We start from the raw sequence: 18,367 nt of genomic DNA on the forward strand, positions 1-18,367 counted from the left end.
GTTAGTCGTTAGACTAGATGCGTAGGAGCGTTTGGGCTCGATGGGGTAGCTTTCAAATATGGATGTGGATTGGGGATTTGGTAGATCATCGGGATTATGCTCTTGGTATCGGGTTGGGCTATTGTGTCTTAACCGTGTTGTTGAATAAATGTTTCGAGGTCGTATTGTTTGGTTGTGTCGAGTCAAACCTTGTATGTGAAATACATTCTCGTAAGGATGTATGATGTCAATTGTAAACCAAGAGTCGAGATAAAAAGTTAACGTGTTATTATGATAAATTGTATACGGAAAACTATTTTGAAATGGTTGTGTACTTGGATGCTATTGGGACCTAACTTATATTAAAAAAAAATGTACTCCATTTTTGGTTTAACGGATTGTGGTTGTTTCACATATTGTGTTAGAAAGCAGTAAGGTAGCCGTATCATTGCAACTGACATATTGTAACATAAAAATTCTTGAAAAATAAAAAGTATTTACTCCAATATCTGCAATACAATGATATACATAACTCTCTAATTGGATTGGGTGTTTCACCTTTTTTGTTGGATGATTCAGAAGGTTAGTGTCAACATTATAAGCGGACTAACGTTTAAACTACTCTTAACAAAAAGTTGGAGAGGTAAGCTCCCTCGGGATAAGATGGATCAATAGGATGATCACAGGCTGCACCACCTTCACGAACCACTGTTATCTTCCTACCAGCCATTTGAGCAGCACCCTATAACAAACAAACATATATAAGCCATCACATAATGGGTCAAAATCGAATTTGTTGGTCAAAGTCGGTCAAAGTCATAACTGGTCAATATTGTAACATGAATTTTAACTAGAATTTGAGAGTTTTTGAACAAATGAACGATTATGTTTATGTTTTTCTTCTGCATTTGCACATATAATTTTCAGATTCATTATTTGAATGTATAAAAAGTCCAATTCGATTAATCCCTGAGTTTCCGATTACTCGCTCCAAATCTCGACCTTGTACTCCCCGAGTAGTGAGTTTTGCAACTTCGTGAGTACCAAACAGATGCATAACTTTAAAAGTGCTTGAAAACATATGTAGAAGACTTGCCTGAAGAACAGGCAAAAACTGCCCACTTTGGGTCATAGCTCCTGAACATGAGCAAGTCATCAAAAACCCACCAGGTTTTGTCAACCGCATGGCCAGTGAGTTCAAATTTCTATACATTCCACTTGCACTTTGTAGAACCTGGATCAAGCACCAACTTAGAAAATAAATAAATAAATAAATAAATAAATAAAACCGTGATCATGTAGCAATAGATATGTCAAATGCTTAGAACATTCAATAATACCTTCCTTCGAGGCGCTAATTTAGGAGGATCCAATATAACTATGTCCCATAATTCATTTCTAGAAGCAGCATTTTTCATAAAAGCAGTTGCATCCTGTTTTAGGAATGATATCCTTTCTGGATCCAAATTGTTGTTGAGTATGATATTTTGTTTAGCTAATTCCAAAGCTGGAGACGACGAATCAATGCCTGTGTATCAATCAAACAATATTTTGATGAGACATATAAATAAAATAGATAAAATCAATAAAGAATATTGCACACAACATTATAATTATAATAATAATTACTAAAAATATATTTATAATATATACAAAAAAAAAAGTATATACCAGTGACATCAGAAGCATGACCACGAGCTGCGTTTAGTGAAAAGCCACCTGTATAACAACACATGTCAAGTACCCTTTGACCATTCGAAATGGTAGATATAAATTGACGATTTTCACGCTGATCGGCATAAAATCCCGTCTTTTGTCCATCCAATGAGATCACATACGATATCCCGTTCTCAACAACCTGACATGAACCAAGGATAGTTCTCTTGAAATTAGTCTGATTCTCTTTTTGTTTTGCATAGATTATATTTAACATATTTCTATTTCTAGTATTATTAAAAAAAAGGGGCAAACTTTTTACAAGTATTTTACCTTCACAGTTTCAATAGATCCGGGTAACTCTTCTTGAGCAAGATCAGACAAATCTAAACCTTCTTCCTTCAATATCTCAGTTGACGGCCTCCAAACTATACTCTTAATACCGTCGATTCGACTAATACAATGCCTAATATGTTCCTTGTACTTCTCAACCCAAGCAGCTGACGAGGCAACGACAGCTAAATCGCCAAATACATCAACTATAAGTCCTGACAATCTGTAATGTATATAATCATTGGGAAAAAAATTGAATTGCTTGCATAAAACTTATCAGCAAGATACAAAATATCACAGTTATAATAACAAAATCAATAATAATACCTATCTCCTTCACTGTTTACAAGACGGTATGCATTTGTGTTTGCAGAAGGAAGCCCTAAATTCTTGCGTAAACTGATGGCTGCATCTATTCTTGTTTCAACCAGTTTCTCCACATTTAATGCACAAGAAGGATCTCTAAACCATTTAATCCAAGTTTCAATTTACAACAGTGAATTAATACAATTGCATATAAATTATGAGTGTATATATACATTACATACCCTGATGCTTCCTCCTCTAGCTGCATGAGCCTAACACAAAATATAGAAGAAGAGTTATACAAGCCCCAACCAATTGGCGTTTGTGTACCATCAGCCACTAGCACCATATCACCTGTTTTTGGCGGTGGTCTACCAATTATTCTATCAACTGCACCACTATAAACCATCGGACTTCCATCACGAAAAAGTTGTGTTTTCCCCTTTTTTAGGATAACCTTTGCAACACCTACAAAACCATCCATTTTTATTCAACAACTCACACATACCCCTTAATATTTGTTGGTGTTAGACATACTTTGTAGGCTCAAGTGTTCCCAAATGTATTTCTTGAATTTCAATTATCAATTATTGACATTATATGTATGTATTTAATAAAAATTGCTTACAAGGTACACTATCTAATAAAAATTTAACACCAACAGATATGTCACCTCACTCTGTAACTAAATTTAGTACTTGAAATTAACGTCTAATTTTTCAATTTTACGGGGACACATTTAAAGTAACATTAAAGATACATTCATAAAGATTCAGGCTTTGAACCCTATTTTATATATAACATGCCAAGACTAACGAACAACAGCACATAAGAAGGAAATTACACCCGTATGGTCTCATATTCATATATCACATTATAGTATGCTAATAGACGAGATTTATCAATCAATTAAGAGAATCAGTGTCTGTTCGCATACTATTAGGAGACATATTTTAGGGTTATGTCAATGAGAGGTTTTCAAATTGAATCAAACCCTATTTCTACGCGATGAGAGATAAGTTTCTGGTTATTCGCATATGTTTGTGCAACATCAGTTTTGACATAAATTCGAGGTAAAGAAACTAGTGTGAATGAAAATATGAAAAGCATATCAAGTGGAGAATATAAAAAAGAGAAAGAAATGACCTTTTGGTTGGTTGGAAGCAATATCCTGAAGTACCGTAGTTGCGGCGGTTGCAGGTGGAACAGCTAGACATCTGGTTAGCCGGCTCGAGAGTAACATAGCCGACCAGTTTGAAGATGCGCTGGTTCATATTGCTTTCTCTTCGAAGGATATACTTTCTTCTTCAAATAAACATTTTAAGAATATTTTTACAGGTATGGTACCTAGACTTTTACTTATCTTGTAATTCGCTTTCTTAACATAAAATTTTTTTTTTTTTTAACTACGAGAATCGAATTCACAACTTCAAAGAATTGATTAATTGTTCGGAAGTGGAGCCGCTTAACATGAGCCCTTTGGTTACTTATCTTGCATTATTACTTTATAAATATAAGTATAAAATGTATTTTGTAAATTGTCTATTGTCGAAAAGACCATCTGTATCATATGTTCAATAACCTTATTCAACCTCTACAACACCCGAATGTCCTTAATGGCGGCATTCATGATTGAAAATTTAAGAGTAGCGTTCAAGTATTTTTCTATGTTGTTGTTTACCCTTGTGTGTTCCCTGAACGCTCCTAATGAGAAAAAAATTGGGCGTGCAACAATTTTATCACATATGAAAAAAGGATTTCATTTGGTATTAATTAATTAAGTGGGATTATGCTACAACCTTTTACGACTTTGTCACGTGATAATCAGATTACTCATATCCATGACATAATGCTACACAACCACGTAGTGCGACATCAGCGTCACATCAGCACTTCGAACCACTTATCCATCACTCAACACTAACATCAATGACATATAGGGATGGCAATGGATTGGATATGAATCGGCTTGTAACACCTCGTCTACATGTTATTTTGAACGTCATTTGAGTTACAAGGTATGTGATCGTATCTTTTGACCCCAAATAAAGTCTGAGTAAATGTTTTAGAACCTTACCATTGAAAAGTAGACCTTATTACGTTTCCAACGATATTTGATTCATAATAAACGAATTTACGGCCTGAAAGTTACGACCAAAACAAGTTTCACAAAAATGCTGAATTGAGGACATTGTGGGCGCGAGATTTGACCTCACGGTCGCGAGATTTGGTCAGGAATTCAGCTATTTTGGGTTGCAAGCTCGCGGTCGCGACCCAGACCTCGCGATCACGAGGTTCGTCAGACAGGGTTAATCTTAACTCATTTTTAGGGCTAAAATGAGGGGTATTTATGTCTTTTCACTTATGAACGGGTTATAAGATTGAGAACTGATCTAGAGCTCATTCATAGCTCATTTCTTATCCACAAAAACACTCTCATCTTATGTTAGAGAGAGAAATAGAGTTTTAGTGTGAGAGAGCTTGATTTGAGGAAGAAGAAGTGAGAATCTCTTCAAAGTGCAAGTGTTAAGGTTGTTCATCTCGTTCTTGACTACAAATCAATAGTAGTGGTACTTTCCATTGACGATTGTGGTTGTGACTTTTGCATTCATCAAGGGGACAAGGTGAGTGTAGATATACTATATGCGTATGTATGCATAGTGTTGAGTCCCCAAAATGATTAAGGATTTAATTATGACAAAACTGTAATTTATTTGCACTAAAATGTTATGTGCAGCCAGCACAAGTTTGTTTATGTATAGACAGCAAATATTGCTGTGTCGAGTGTTTAGTTTGCTGCTCAGTCTACCAGCACAAGGTAGACAGTGTTCTTCAATCAGCACAGGATGTGTACTCAGCAGTTCAAGAATATCAAGTGTCTCAGCAATGAAGAACCAGCACAGCTAGAATGCAGCTTACTACACAAGACAGCTATGCTCCATTATAAGCATAGTAGTTTCCCGAGTGGTCTACATCAATTGTACTATTCAACAGAAGTCAAAGACAAAGTTGAACAGAAAAGGATACGCGTCGGCGGCTGACAAGTGACCTTACAAGACCATGTGGGAATGCAGAAGTTTAACGCATGTGCAGACATGTGTTATACTTTGTCAACGCCTAGGGAACAAAACATTCTATTTGTTTAATCAAATAGTGGTGCCAAACCGAATTGGGGTGTTCCTGCAAATAGCTACCAAAGAGGAAAGAAGAGAGCATGCTCTCTGATGCAGTTGTCCCTACAAGTACAGACATCCTATGTACCAGTGGACAATAGAACCATTACACGGTTAATAGGACTACTATAAATTGTTGTATCCACTATTGTAATAACTAGTGGTGTGGGTTTATTTATTTAGAGTAAAAAACGTGTAATAGCTTTTAGTTTACCTCTTAGCTATATTCTAGATAATCTGTATCAACCAACTATCATTCCGCCAAGGATAGCTGTGATTCTTTGTGATTCAATCAATAAAGAATAATCGTTGAAATTACCTGTGACTCTATTTAATTTACATGCTTGAATACTAATTGTGTTTAACTGTTAAGTTAATTAAAAGAAATTGTATTCACCCTCCCCCCCCCCCTTCTACAATACTCCTGTTGTTAACAAGGGACCAACAACTGGTATCAGAGTTTCAGTCTTGATAATTAATATCTTGGATCTGAATTCTCTCATGGCTGCATATTCAAATACAGCTTACCTTGAAAATGGCTCATCCAATAGACCACCCAAATTTGATGAAGATGAGTATGAAACTTGGAAGGCAAGATTCATGCTTCACCTTGAGTCTATTGACCCACTCATGTCTGGTATTGCCACATATGGTCCATTTGTTTCTACTGAGACTATTGGTAGTGCTCCAGCTACAGCTGACACTCCTGTTGTTCCTGGCAGAGAGGTTATTCTTACTCCTTCTAGATGGGATGCTGAGGATAAACGTCGTGTTGGACTTGACCCTAAAATCAGAACCCTGTTAGCTATAACTTTGCCTAACCCACTATTCAAACTGATTAAGGGAAAAGCAAATGACAAGCTTATGTTGGACTATCTAGATGTCACCTATGAGGGTATGGGAGAAGTAAGGCAGAACAGAATGATTGCTTTGAAAAGAGAATATGAAATGTTCTTTGCCTACAAGAATGAAACCCTTAAGCAAACCTTTATTAGGTTTAACTCCTTGATTGCAGACCTGATCACTTTGAATGTCACCTATACTGAATTTGAACAAGTAAACAAATTCATTGATTCACTGTCTACTAAATGGAAATCTGTTACTGACCCTTTAAGAACCACTCAGACCTTAAAGAACTTTAACATGTCTTCTCTCTACAGTTCACTTTGGAACCATGAGAAAGCAGAGGCTAAATTTGAACTTAACTTGAAAGAAAACTTTAGGTCTGCCCCCACCACTTCAAAATATTCTAAGACAGATGATACTGCTCTTATTGCTGCTGCTAAAAAGAAAGCTCAAAAGGATTTACTGGTTCAAAAGTTGTTGGCAGAAGAAGAGACAGATGAGAGTGATGTGGATAGTGGTACTGGGTCTGAAGAAAGCAGTGATGATGAAAGTGATGTAGAAGGGTTTGCTGAAGGTACGGCTTTGCTGGCTAGGCAGTTCAAAAGGTACAATCGTAATAGAACCAACAAGTCATACAAAGGGAGTAAGAAACCGAGTGCTAGGTATAGCAGCAAGTCAGTCAAGGGTCCTAAATCTGAGTGTTATAATTGTGGGAAGGTTGGACATTTTGCTGCTGAATGCATGTCCAGGAAACTTTCAACTTCACATGCTAACTCTTTCTCAAAAGCTGGCAAGTACAAGAACAATTACAAAGCTATGAAAGCTCAGATGAAGGAAAGTGCTAAGACTGATAAGAAGGGTAAAAAGCTAGAAAAGGTTCTAGTTGCTGAGCATCATGATTGGGATGAAATCAGCTCGTCGTCATCCTCTGATAGTGATACTGATGATGATGGTGCTGGTTATGCTTCTGATAAAAAGCTGTGTTTAATGGCCAAGGAGGTCAAGGAGTTTAATGAGGATGATAGTGGTGAAATGTCCCGTTCTTATTGATTAAAAACGTTCCATATTAATTGATTTCGGTGAGAGGTTTTGACCTCTATATGAGACGTTTTTCAAAGACTGCATTCATTTTTAAAACAAACCATAACCTTTATTTCATAAATAAAGGTTTAAAAAGCTTTACGTAGATTATCAAATAATGATAATCTAAAATATCCTGTTTACACACGACCATTACATAATGGTTTACAATACAAATATGTTACATCGAAATCAGTTTCTTGAATGCAGTTTTTACACAATATCATACAAACATGGACTCCAAATCTTGTCCTTATTTTAGTATGCAACAGCGGAAGCTCTTAGTATTCACCTGAGAATAAACATGCTTTAAACGTCAACAAAAATGTTGGTGAGTTATAGGTTTAACCTATATATATCAAATCGTAACAATAGACCACAAGATTTCATATTTCAATACACATCCCATACATAGAGATAAAAATCATTCATATGGTGAACACCTGGTAACCGACAATAACAAGATGCATATATAAGAATATCCCCATCATTCCGGGACACCCTTCGGATATGATATAAATTTCGAAGTACTAAAGCATCCGGTACTTTGGATGGGGTTTGTTAGGCCCAATAGATCTATCTTTAGGATTCGCGTCAATTAGGGTGTCTGTTCCCTAATTCTTAGATTACCAGACTTAATAAAAAGGGGCATATTCGATTTCGATAATTCAACCATAGAATGTAGTTTCACGTACTTGTGTCTATTTTGTAAATCATTTATAAAACCTGCATGTATTCTCATCCCAAAAATATTAGATTTTAAAAGTGGGACTATAACTCACTTTCACAGATTTTTACTTCGTCGGGAAGTAAGACTTGGCCACTGGTTGATTCACGAACCTATAACAATATATACATATATATCAAAGTATGTTCAAAATATATTTACAACACTTTTAATATATTTTGATGTTTTAAGTTTATTAAGTCAGCTGTCCTCGTTAGTAACCTACAACTAGTTGTCCACAGTTAGATGTACAGAAATAAATCGATAAATATTATCTTGAATCAATCCACGACCCAGTGTATACGTATCTCAGTATTGATCACAACTCAAACTATATATATTTTGGAATCAACCTCAACCCTGTATAGCTAACTCCAACATTCACATATAGAGTGTCTATGGTTGTTCCGAAATATATATAGATGTGTCGACATGATAGGTCGAAACATTGTATACGTGTCTATGGTATCTCAAGATTACATAATATACAATACAAGTTGATTAAGTTATGGTTGGAATAGATTTGTTACCAATTTTCACGTAGCTAAAATGAGAAAAATTATCCAATCTTGTTTTACCCATAAGTTCTTCATTTTAAATCCGATTTGAGTGAATCAAATTGCTATGGTTTCATATTGAACTCTATTTTATGAATTTAAACAGAAAAAGTATAGGTTTATAGTCGGAAAAATAAGTTACAAGTCGTTTTTGTAAAGGTAGTCATTTCAGTCGAAAGAACGACGTCTAGATGACAATTTTAGAAAACATACTTCCACTTTGAGTTTAACCATAATTTTTGGATATAGTTTCATGTTCATAATAAAAATCATTTTCGCAGAATAACAACTTTTAAATCAAAGTTTATCATAGTTTTTAATTAACTAACCCAAAACAGCCCGCGGTGTTACTACGACGGCGTAAATCCGGTTTTACGGTGTTTTTCGTGTTTCCAGGTTTTAAATCATTAAGTTAGCATATCATATAGATATAGAACATGTGTTTAGTTGATTTTAAAAGTCAAGTTAGAAGGATTAACTTTTGTTTGCGAACAAGTTTAGAATTAACTAAACTATGTTCTAGTGATTACAAGTTTAAACCTTCGAATAAGATAGCTTTATATGTATGAATCGAATGATGTTATGAACATCATTACTACCTTAATTTTCTTGGATAAACCTACTGGAAAAGAGAAAAATGGATCTAGCTTCAATGGATCCTTGGATGGCTCGAAGTTCTTGAAGCAGAATCATGACACGAAAACAAGTTCAAGTAAGATCATCACTTGAAATAAGATTGTTATAGTTATAGAAATTGAACCAAAGTTTGAATATGATTATTACCTTGTATTAGAATGATAACCTACTGTAATAAACAAAGATTTTTTGAGGTTGGATGATCACCTTACAAGATTGGAAGTGAGCTAGCAAACTTGAAAGTATTCTTGATTTTATGAAACTAGAACTTTTGGAATTTATGAAGAACACTTAGAACTTGAAGATAGAACTTGAGAGAGATCAATTAGATGAAGAAAATTGAAGAATGAAAGTGTTTGTAGGTGTTTTTGGTCGTTGGTGTATGGATTAGATATAAAGGATATGTAATTTTGTTTTCATGTAAATAAGTCATGAATGATTACTCATATTTTTGTAATTTTATGAGATATTTCATGCTAGTTGCCAAATGATGGTTCCCACATGTGTTAGGTGACTCACATGGGCTGCTAAGAGCTGATCATTGGAGTGTATATACCAATAGTACATACATCTAAAAGCTGTGTATTGTACGAGTACGAATACGGGTGCATACGAGTAGAATTGTTGATGAAACTGAACGAGGATGTAATTGTAAGCATTTTTGTTAAGTAGAAGTATTTTGATAAGTGTATTGAAGTCTTTCAAAAGTGTATAAATACATATTAAAACACTACATGTATATACATTTTAACTGAGTCGTTAAGTCATCGTTAGTCGTTACATGTAAATGTTGTTTTGAAACCTTTAGGTTAACGATCTTGTTAAATGTTGTTAACCCAATGTTTATAATATCAAAAGAGATTTTAAATTATTATATTATCATGATATTATGATGTACGAATATCTCTTAATATGATATATATACATTAAATGTCGTTACAACGATAATCGTTACATATATGTCTCGTTTCAAAATCATTAAGTTAGTAGTCTTGTTTTTACATATGTAGTTCATTGTTAATATACTTAATGATATGTTTAATTATCATAATATAATGTTAACTATATATATAACCATATATATGTCATCATATAGTTTTTACAAGTTTTAACGTTCGTGAATCACCGGTCAACTTGGGTAGTCAATTGTCTATATGAAACCTATTTCAATTAATCAAGTCTTAACAAGTTTGATTGCTTAATATGTTGGAAACATTTAATCATGTAAATATCAATCTCAATTAATATATATAAACATGGAAAAGTTCGGGTCACTACAGTACCTACCCGTTAAATAAATTTCGTCCCGAAATTTTAAGCTGTTGAAGGTGTTGACGAATCTTCTAGAAAGAGATGCGGGTATTTCTTCTTCATCTGATCTTCACGCTCCCAGGTGAACTCGGGTCCTCTACGAGCATTCCATCGAACCTTAACAATTGGTATCTTGTTTTGCTTAAGTCTTTTAACCTCACGATCCATTATTTCGACGGGTTCTTCGATGAATTGAAGTTTTTCGTTGATTTGGATTTCATCTAACGGAATAGTGAGATCTTCTTTAGCAAAACATTTCTTCAAATTCGAGACGTGGAAAGTGTTATATACAGCCGCGAGTTGTTGAGGTAACTCAAGTCGGTAAGCTACTGGTCCGACACGATCAATAATCTTGAATGATCCAATATACCTTGGATTTAATTTCCCTCGTTTACCAAATCGAACAACGCCTTTCCAAGGTGCAACTTTAAGCATGACCATCTCTCCAATTTCAAATTCTATATCTTTTCTTTTAATGTCAGCGTAGCTCTTTTGTCGACTTTGGGCGGTTTTCAACCGTTGTTGAATTTGGATGATCTTCTCGGTAGTTTCTTGTATAATCTCCGGACCCGTAATCTGTCTATCCCCCACTTCACTCCAACAAATAGGAGACCTGCACTTTCTACCATAAAGTGCTTCAAACGGCGCCATCTCAATGCTTGAATGGTAGCTGTTGTTGTAGGAAAATTCTGCTAACGGTAGATGTCGATCCCAACTGTTTCCGAAATCAATAACACATGCTCGTAGCATGTCTTCAAGCGTTTGTATCGTCCTTTCGCTCTGCCCATCAGTTTGTGGATGATAGGTAGTACTCATGTCTAGACGAGTTCCTAATGCTTGCTGTAATGTCTGCCAGAATCTTGAAATAAATCTGCCATCCCTATCAGAGATAATAGAGATTGGTATTCCATGTCTGGAGATGACTTCCTTCAAATACAGTCGTGCTAACTTCTCCATCTTGTCATCTTCTCTTATTGGCAGGAAGTGTGCTGATTTGGTGAGACGATCAACTATTACCCAAATAGTATCAAAACCACTTGCAGTCCTTGGCAATTTAGTGATGAAATCCATGGTAATGTTTTCCCATTTCTATTCTGGGATTTCGGGTTGTTGAAGTAGACCTGATGGTTTCTGATGCTCAGCTTTGACCTTAGAACACGTCAAACATTCTCCTACGTATTTAGCAACATCGGCTTTCATACCCGGCCACCAAAAATGTTTCTTGAGATCCTTGTACATCTTCCCCGTTCCAGGATGTATTGAGTAACTGGTTTTATGAGCTTCTCTAAGTACCATTTCTCTCATATCTCCAAATTTTGGTACCCAAATCCTTTCAGCCCTATACCGGGTTCCGTCTTTCCGAATATTAAGATGCTTCTCCGATCCTTTGGGTATTTCATCCTTTAAATTTCCCTCTTTTAAAACTCCTTGTTGCGCCTCCTTTATTTGAGTAGTAAGGTTATTATGAATCACTATATTCATAGATTTTACTCGAATGGGTTCTCTGTCCTTCCTGCTCAAGGCATCGGCTACCACATTTGCCTTCCCCGGGTGGTAACGAATCTCAAAGTCGTAATCATTCAATAATTCAATCCACCTACGCTGCCTCATATTCAGTTGTTTCTGATTAAATATGTGTTGAAGACTTTTGTGGTCGGTATATATAATACTTTTGACCCCATATAAGTAGTGCCTCCAAGTCTTTAATGCAAAAACAACCGCGCCTAATTCCAAATCATGCATCGTATAATTTTGTTCGTGAATCTTCAATTGTCTAGACGCATAAGCAATCACCTTCGTTCGTTGCATTAATACACAACCGAGACCTTGCTTTGATGCGTCACAATAAATCACAGAATCATCATTCCCTTCAGGCAATGACAATATAGGTGCTGTAGTTAGCTTTTTCTTCAATAACTGAAACGCTTTCTCTTGTTCATCATTCCATTCAAATTTCTTCCCTTTATGCGTTAATGCAGTCAAGGGTTTTGCTATTCTGGAAAAGTCTTGGATGAACCTTCTGTAGTAACCAGCTAGTCTTAAAAACTGGCGTATGTGTTTCGGAGTTTTCGGGGTTTCCCACTTTTCAACAGTTTCTATCTTTGCCGGATCCACCTTAATACCTTCTTTGTTCACTATGTGACCGAGGAATTGAACTTTTTCCAACCAAAATGCACACTTTGAAAACTTAGCGTACAATTCTTCCTTCCTTAATACTTCTAACACCTTTCTCAAATGTTCACCGTGTTCTTGGTCATTCTTTGAGTAAATAAGTATGTCATCAATGAAAACAATGACAAACTTGTCAAGGTATGGTCCACACACTCGGTTCATAAGGTCCATGAACACAGCTGGTGCATTAGTTAAACCAAACGGCATGACCATAAACTCGTAATGACCGTAACGTGTTCTTAAAGCAGTCTTTGGAATATCATCTTCTTTCACCCGCATTTGATGATACCCGGAACGTAAGTCAATCTTTGAATAAACAGACGAGCCTTGTAGTTGATCAAATAAGTCGTCGATTCTCGGTAGTGGGTAGCGATTCTTGATGGTAAGTTTGTTCAACTCTCGGTAGTCGATACACAACCTGAATGTACCATCTTTCTTCTTGACAAACAAAACAGGAGCTCCCCACGGTGATGTGCTTGGTCGAATGAAACCACGCTCTAAAAGTTCTTGTAATTGGCTTTGCAGTTCTTTCATTTCGCTGGGTGCGAGTCTGTAAGGAGCACGAGCTATTGGTGCAGCTCCTGGTACAAGATCTATTTGAAATTCAACGGATCGATGTGGGGGTAATCCCGGTAATTCTTTCGGAAATACATCGGGAAATTCTTTTGCAATGGGAACATCATTGATGCTCTTTTCTTCAGTTTGTACTTTCTCGACGTGTGCTAGAATAGCATAGCAACCTTTTCTTATTAGTTTTTGTGCCTTCAAATTACTAATAAGATGTAGCTTCGTGTTGCCCTTTTCTCCGTACACCATTAAGGGTTTTCCTTTTTCTCGTATAATGCGAATTGCATTTTTGTAACAGACGATCTCTGCTTTCACTTCTTTCAACCAGTCCATACCGATTATCACATCAAAACTCCCTAACTCTACTGGTATCAAATCAATCTTAAATGTTTCGCTAACCAGTTTAATTTCTCGATTCTGACATATATTATCTGCTGAAATTAATTTACCATTTGCTAATTCGAGTAAAAATTTACTATCCAAAGGCGTCAATGGACAACTTAATTTAGCACAAAAATCTCTACTCATATAGCTTCTATCCGCACCCGAATCAAATAAAACGTAAGCAGATTTATTGTCAATAAGAAACGTACCCGTAACAAGCTCCGGGTCTTCCTGTGCCTCTGCCGCATTAATATTGAAAACTCTTCCGCGGCCTTGTCCATTCGTGTTCTCCTGGTTCGGGCAATTTTTAATAATGTGGCCCGGTTTTCCACATTTATAACAAACTACATTGGCATAACTTGCTCCGACACTACTTGCTCCGCCATTACTCGTTCCGACACCATTTGTTCCTTTCGTTCTATTAACCCCTGGTCCGTAAACCTCACACTTCGCCGCGCTATGACCATTTCTTTTACACTTGTTGCAAAATTTGGTGCAGAACCCCGAGTGATACTTTTCACACCTTTGGCATAGCTGCTTCTGATTGTTGTTGTTGTTGCGGTTATTATTATTATTGGGATGATTGTTGTAGTTGCTGTTGCTGTTGTTGTTGTTGTTGTTGGGCCGTTTGTTGTAGTTGCGATTGATGTTGCGATTGTTGGGATAATTGTTGCGATTATTGTTGTAATTGCTGTTGTTGTTGTATTGGTGATTCTTATCACCGTTATCCTCCCACTTTCTTTTGACTTGCTTCACATTGGCCTCTTCAGCAGTCTGTTCTTTAATTCTTTAATTTACATTTGACTCTTCATTATTATTAGGTGAGTCAATGGGACTTGTTCTAGAGGTAGACATCTATCACATAATATCAAACACTTTAAGAGATTAATATATCACATAATATTCATATGTTAAAAATATATAGTTTCCAACAAAAATGTTAAGCAATCATTTTTAAAGAAAACACGGTCGAAGTCCAGACTCACTAATGCATCCTAACAAACTCGATAAGACACACTAATGCAAATTTTCTGGTTCTCTAAGACCAACGCTCGGATACCAACTGAAATGTCCCGTTCTTATTGATTAAAAACGTTCCATATTAATTGATTTCGTTGCGAGGTTTTGACATCTATATGAGACGTTTTTCAAAGACTGCATTCATTTTTAAAACAAACCATAACCTTTATTTCATAAATAAAGGTTTAAAAAGCTTTACGTAGATTATCAAATAATGATAATCTAAAATATCCTGTTTACACACGACCATTACATAATGGTTTACAATACAAATATGTTACATCGAAATCAGTTTCTTGAATGCAGTTTTTACACAATATCATACAAACATGGACTCCAAATCTTGTCCTTATTTTAGTATGCAACAGCGGAAGCTCTTAGTATTCACCTGAGAATAAACATGCTTTAAACGTCAATAAAAATGTTGGTGAGTTATAGGTTTAACCTATATATATCAAATCGTAACAATAGACCACAAGATTTCATATTTCAATACACATCCCATACATAGAGATAAAAATCATTCATATGGTGAACACCTGGTAACCGACAATAACAAGATGCATATATAAGAATATCCCCATCATTCCGGGACACCCTTCGGATATGATATAAATTTCGAAGTACTAAAGCATCCGGTACTTTGGATGGGGTTTGTTAGGCCCAATAGATCTATCTTTAGGATTCGCGTCAATTAGGGTGTATGTTCCCTAATTCTTAGATTACCAGACTTAATAAAAAGGGGCATATTCGATTTCGATAATTCAACCATAGAATGTAGTTTCACGTACTTGTGTCTATTTTGTAAATCATTTATAAAACCTGCATGTATTCTCATCCCAAAAATATTAGATTTTAAAAGTGGGACTATAACTCACTTTCACAGATTTTTACTTCGTCCGGAAGTAAGACTTGGCCACTGGTTGATTCACGAACCTATAACAATATATACATATATATCAAAGTATGTTCAAAATATATTTACAACACTTTTAATATATTTTGATGTTTTAAGTTTATTAAGTCAGTTGTCCTCGTTAGTAACCTACAACTAGTTGTCCACAGTTAGATGTACAGAAATAAATCGATAAATATTATCTTGAATCAATCCACGACCCAGTGTATACGTATCTCAGTATTGATCACAACTCAAACTATATATATTTTGGAATCAACCTCAACCCTGTATAGCTAACTCCAACATTCACATATAGAGTGTCTATGGTTGTTCCGAAATATATATAGATGTGTCGACATGATAGGTCGAAACATTGTACACGTGTCTATGGTATCTCAAGATTACATAATATACAATACAAGTTGATTAAGTTATGGTTGGAATAGATTTGTTACCAATTTTCACGTAGCTAAAATGAGAAAAATTATCCAATCTTGTTTTACCCATAACTTCTTCATTTTAAATCCGTTTTGAGTGAATCAAATTGCTATGGTTTCATATTGAACTCTATTTTATGAATCTAAACAGAAAAATTATAGGTTTATAGTCGGAAAAATAAGTTACAAGTCGTTTTTGTAAAGGTAGTCATTTCAGTCGAAAGAACGACGTCTAGATGACCATTTTAGAAAACATACTTCCACTTTGAGTTTAACCATAATTTTTGGATATAGTTTCATGTTCATAATAAAAATCATTTTCTCAGAATAACAACTTTTAAATCAAATTTTATCATAGTTTTTAATTAACTAACCCAAAACAGCCCGCGGTGTTACTACGACGGCGTAAATCCGGTTTTACGGTGTTTTTCGTGTTTCCAGGTTTTAAATCATTAAGTTAGCATATCATATAGATATAGAACATGTGTTTAGTTGATTTTAAAAGTCAAGTTAGAAGGATTAACTTTTGTTTGCGAACAAGTTTAGAATTAACTAAACTATGTTCTAGTGATTACAAGTTTAAACCTTCGAATAAGATAGCTTTATATGTATGAATCGAATGATGTTATGAACATCATTACTACCTTAATTTTCTTGGATAAACCTACTGGAAAAGAGAAAAATGGATCTAGCTTCAATGGATCCTTGGATGGCTCGAAGTTCTTGAAGCAGAATCATGACACGAAAACAAGTTCAAGTAAGATCATCACTTGAAATAAGATTGTTATAGTTATAGAAATTGAACCAAAGTTTGAATATGATTATTACCTTGTATTAGAATGATAACCTACTGTAAGAAACAAAGATTTTTTGAGGTTGGATGATCACCTTACAAGATTGGAAGTGAGCTAGCAAACTTGAAAGTATTCTTGATTTTATGAAACTAGAACTTTTGGAATTTATGAAGAACACTTAGAACTTGAAGATAGAACTTGAGAGAGATCAATTAGATGAAGAAAATTGAAGAATGAAAGTGTTTGTAGGTGTTTTTGGTCGTTGGTGTATGGATTAGATATAAAGGATATGTAATTTTGTTTTCATGTAAATAAGTCATGAATGATTACTCATATTTTTGTAATTTTATGAGATATTTCATGCTAGTTGCCAAATGATGGTTCCCACATGTGTTAGGTGACTCACATGGGCTGCTAAGAGCTGATCATTGGAGTGTATATACCAATAGTACATACATCTAAAAGCTGTGTATTGTACGAGTACGAATACGGGTGCATACGAGTAGAATTGTTGATGAAACTGAACGAGGATGTAATTGTAAGCATTTTTGTTAAGTAGAAGTATTTTGATAAGTGTATTGAAGTCTTTAAAAAGTGTATAAATACATATTAAAACACTACATGTATATACATTTTAACTGAGTCGTTAAGTCATCGTTAGTCGTTACATGTAAATGTTGTTTTGAAACCTTTAGGTTAACGATCTTGTTAAATGTTGTTAACCCAATGTTTATAATATCAAAAGAGATTTTAAATTATTATATTATCATGATATTATGATGTACGAATATCTCTTAATATGATATATATACATTAAATGTCGTTACAACGATAATCGTTACATATATGTCTCGTTTCAAAATCATTAAGTTAGTAGTCTTGTTTTTACATATGTAGTTCATTGTTAATATACTTAATGATATGTTTAATTATCATAATATAATGTTAACTATATATATAACCATATATATGTCATCATATAGTTTTTACAAGTTTTAACGTTCGTGAATCACCGGTCAACTTGGGTAGTCAATTGTCTATATGAAACCTATTTCAATTAATCAAGTCTTAACAAGTTTGATTGCTTAATATGTTGGAAACATTTAATCATGTAAATATCAATCTCAATTAATATATATAAACATGGAAAAGTTCGGGTCACTACAAGTGGTAGTAAGTTTTTGGCTGATATGAGGGAAGCTGATCAAAAAAGGGATTCACCTCAATGGAAAACTGAATTGATGTATAAGGTTGATAATTTTCGAACTTATACTGATGATGAAAAAGCCGAAATGTTTGACTACCTAAGAGTTGACTTATGAAGAGGCAGCAAACGTGAAGAAATTTTGAAAACTGACAACAAATCTTTAAATGAGAAACTTAAAAGCAAAAATGATGAAATTAAAATCTTGAAAGATGATATTTTCAAACTTGAAAAACAAAACTTTGCTTTAAAGTCTCTTCACGTTGAGGCAGCAGAAGTCAAGAACC

The 18,367-nt window shown here is 34.8% G+C and overlaps 1 protein-coding gene across 1 annotated transcript; it reads right to left on the reverse strand.

The window, feature by feature from the left end:
* Nucleotides 1-427: 427 nt before the first annotated feature.
* LOC139897758 (uncharacterized) lies at nt 428-3,540 on the reverse strand. Its single transcript, XM_071880451.1, has 8 exons — nt 3,421-3,540; nt 2,517-2,742; nt 2,296-2,430; nt 1,969-2,191; nt 1,651-1,837; nt 1,320-1,507; nt 1,076-1,213; nt 428-721 (listed from the first exon to the last, which is right to left on the reverse strand). Exons 1-8 carry the CDS (start codon nt 3,515-3,517, stop codon nt 593-595), a joined length of 1,323 nt encoding a protein of 440 aa, XP_071736552.1. The 5' UTR covers nt 3,518-3,540; the 3' UTR covers nt 428-592.
* Nucleotides 3,541-18,367: the final 14,827 nt, after the last annotated feature.

Source organism: Rutidosis leptorrhynchoides, chromosome 3 (assembly GCF_046630445.1).
Source record: "Rutidosis leptorrhynchoides isolate AG116_Rl617_1_P2 chromosome 3, CSIRO_AGI_Rlap_v1, whole genome shotgun sequence".
Taxonomy (NCBI): domain Eukaryota; kingdom Viridiplantae; phylum Streptophyta; class Magnoliopsida; order Asterales; family Asteraceae; genus Rutidosis; species Rutidosis leptorrhynchoides.

Excerpts from the sequence above, each read along its gene's own strand:
- LOC139897758 (XM_071880451.1), bottom strand. The coding sequence starts at position 3,517 with ATGTTACTCTCGAGCCGGCTAACCAGATGTCTAGCTGTTCCACCTGCA. Across the intron at positions 1,838-1,968 it reads GATCTATTGAAACTGTGAAG|GTTGTTGAGAACGGGATATC; the intron begins GTAAAATACTTG and ends GGTTCATGTCAG. Across the intron at positions 1,214-1,319 it reads AATTAGCGCCTCGAAGGAAG|GTTCTACAAAGTGCAAGTGG; the intron begins GTATTATTGAAT and ends TGCTTGATCCAG.